General features: G+C 36.5%; 1 protein-coding gene across 1 annotated transcript; it reads left to right on the forward strand.

Annotated features, from left to right (window-relative positions):
• Positions 1–259: 259 nt before the first annotated feature.
• LOC145017504 (dof zinc finger protein DOF3.6-like) lies at positions 260–2161 on the forward strand. Its single transcript, XM_078975528.1, has 2 exons — positions 260–600; positions 825–2161. Exons 1-2 carry the CDS (start codon positions 547–549, stop codon positions 1779–1781), a joined length of 1011 nt encoding a protein of 336 aa, XP_078831654.1. The 5' UTR covers positions 260–546; the 3' UTR covers positions 1782–2161.
• Positions 2162–3102: the final 941 nt, after the last annotated feature.

Below are 3102 nucleotides of genomic sequence, written 5' to 3' on the forward strand. Positions count from 1 at the left end.
CCATATTTCTGGTTTATGATATTATAATTACGTAAGAACCTTTATCCCCACCATCATGCACCCTTATATTGAATAGAAGACAATGATATTTCACACATACACACACTTTTAGATGCATATATGCATGTATACATGCATCTCTCTCTCTCTCAAACTTTTTTATGCATGTACATATAGATACACATGTATATATATAGTATATATGTATATATGCATGGAGGGGTCAGATGTCTCTTTTTTACCCGAGCACTAAGTGTGTCACAGAGTGTCACTCTGAGAAAGCTTAAAGGCTAAGAAACTTCGTCCACTCACTCCCAAAAACCCTAATCATAATAATAAATACAAAAAGAGATGCAAAACTGTGAATAAAATAAAAGGAAATTTAAGCAAAACAAAAGCCTCTTCTTTTTATCCTTCCTCTTCTTCCCATTAATTTCTCTTTTCTCTGTGTTTTATTCTCTTGTTTTTGATTCCCCACCCCCATATATTTCCAAAAAAACCCTTGAAACCTTTCTAAAAGAGAAAAAGAGAGCTCAAATTTAAATCATGGTTTTCTCATCTGTTCCACCCTATCTTGATCACCACAATTGGCATCATCAGGTATGATCTTTCGGACTTCTCCCTTTGATACATGATCAATCTCTTTTATATTAACTACTTCTTCGATTCATCCAATCAAAAATAAAAGGAATTCAAGCGAGTGCTTTATGTGGAAAAGATGATATATGCTCATTCATATTCCTCTTCAAATCTCTTGTTGAATATACCATGATCCTTTCTTTGTTTGGTTTTCATTCTATTTTCGGTGGTTTTTTAATTCACAGCTTCAGCAATCAAACAATCATGGAAGTGGAGGTGTCGGCGGTGGTGTTAGTGAAAACCCTAATCTTCCACCTCCACCGCCGCCTTCACAACCTTGTGGTGGTGGAGAAGGATTGACCAGACCAGGATCTATGGTTGATCGAGCTAGGTTAGCCAAGCTACCCTTGCCAGAGCCAGGTCTAAACTGCCCGCGTTGTGATTCCACCAACACCAAATTTTGCTACTTCAACAACTACAGCCTCACTCAGCCTCGACATTTTTGCAAGACGTGCAGGCGTTACTGGACTAGAGGAGGTGCTTTAAGAAATGTTCCTGTTGGTGGTGGCTGTAGGAGAAACAAAAGAAGTAGCAAAAGCAGAAGCTCCAAATCTCCAAGCCAATCAGCCGGGGCGCCTAAATCCCTAAGTGTAAGCCCTCCACGAAGTAGCTCAGAGAATATGACAACTAGTCAACTCCATCATCCACCTTCACTTCACTTGCCCTTCATGACTTCTCTTAGTCAATATGGAGCTGCTGGTGGCAACCTTAGCTCCAGTATTGGTGGATTTCAGCCTCCAACTGAAATCGGAAATTTTCAAATAGGAACTGGTAGCTCAGGTGGCAATCATTTCAACAACATTCTATCAATTGGAGGGAACGAGAATAATTGGAGAGTGCCTTTCTTGCCTGGATTTGAGGTAACCAACAATTCTAATCTGTTTAACTATCAAAACGAAGGTGTCCTCGAAGCACAATCATCTAATTCAGTGGTTGGAGGAGACATAATTAGTTTAAAGAATTCCAGGATCGATACTTCTCAGATTGATCCCCCAGTGAAGGTAGAAGACAATCGAGGCTTAAATTTATCAAGACAGTTTCTGGGTATGTTGGAAAACGCCAACCAACAATCATGGGCTGGAAATTCCTGGGCAGAGTTTTCTGGTGTCAGCACGACTACTCCCACTACACATTTCCTATGATCTTGGGCGGGGTACGTAATTACGGGATCGAATTGCATATTGAGGATGATTCAGTTAATTAAACGTTGCATGTTATAAAGTAATTTAACTTGGACTTCAAACCCTAGCTAATTCGAAGCTTGAATCTACGTAATATATGCTTGATCAATTAAGATTCCACATTTCAACGTTAATTAATTAGCCGCTGAAGAACTGGAGGAGAATCAATGGTAGGTATACATTATGTTAAGTTTAATGTGATCTGGTATGGTGTTGGTTAATTCTATTAATGTGTATGAGAGGTAATTAATTCCATGTACTTGGGGAGTGTTTCACCATTAATGTGTACAATTGTGTGCTACTATTATGTTGATTATGCTATATATTAGTTATGTTGATCAGCAGATTTTTCCATGGACATATACATGCATTAATTACTAGATCTTATATACGTACATTTTATATATGCTCCGAGCATTTATATATATGCATCAAGAATGATCACACCCTTGCTGCTGCCTCTAAATTCACTTAATTAGTATATATCTGGGAATATATTTTGATTATATGGAAGATTTGTAAGAAAATGATGAAATCTATCACGGAATAATTAATGTTAGCTAGCGAAGTGTCGGTCTTCATGTTCAATTAATAGCGTAAAAGAAAGAAGCTAGCTTATATTTATTTCGCTAAATAGCTAAACCCTGGTCATATTTTACCGACACTTTGGAGTGGGGCATTTATATATTATGGCTTAAGTTAGTGAAACATTCTCTTTAAAAAAAAAAAAAAAATTCTCTTTATAACTATAACTATGGGGAAAACTAAACGATTACGAAGCGTTATGACTAGGATCGGCCTCTAATTAAGTGGCATATAATATGGGGACTAATTGATCAAGAAGATATGTAATTAACAAGTTAAAAAGAGCATAACAGTAAGACCATGTTGTATATATAATTCCTTAAAAGTTATAAACCACTACAAAAGAGATACAAATATTACAGCCTTATATATTAATCTCTATATATGTTGAAGAGAAAGAGAGGTTAATGATGAGTGATAATGAGGTTAAAAACAAAACACATGGTTTTCTTTGCATCTTGAGTGCCTTATTTCTCATCTCATCCGTGTGTTGAAAAAGTAAAAGAGTGTGTAGTTTGAACGAAAATCTTCCACCATCATAATTACGAAACTAAAGTGAAGGGGGGTGATTTATCAAATAAAATGGGAAAAAGAAAAGAAATGTGTTATGCAAGAGTGATTTTTGCAGTCTAAAAAGAAAGGAATCTGGCAAGCTTAGATTTTTGCTTTATCGAAAGCACCAACAAGCCACACAACA

This window comes from Lactuca saligna, chromosome 9, assembly GCF_052625555.1.
Source record: "Lactuca saligna cultivar CGN05327 chromosome 9, ASM5262555v1, whole genome shotgun sequence".
In the NCBI taxonomy this organism is placed as follows: Eukaryota; Viridiplantae; Streptophyta; class Magnoliopsida; order Asterales; family Asteraceae; genus Lactuca; species Lactuca saligna.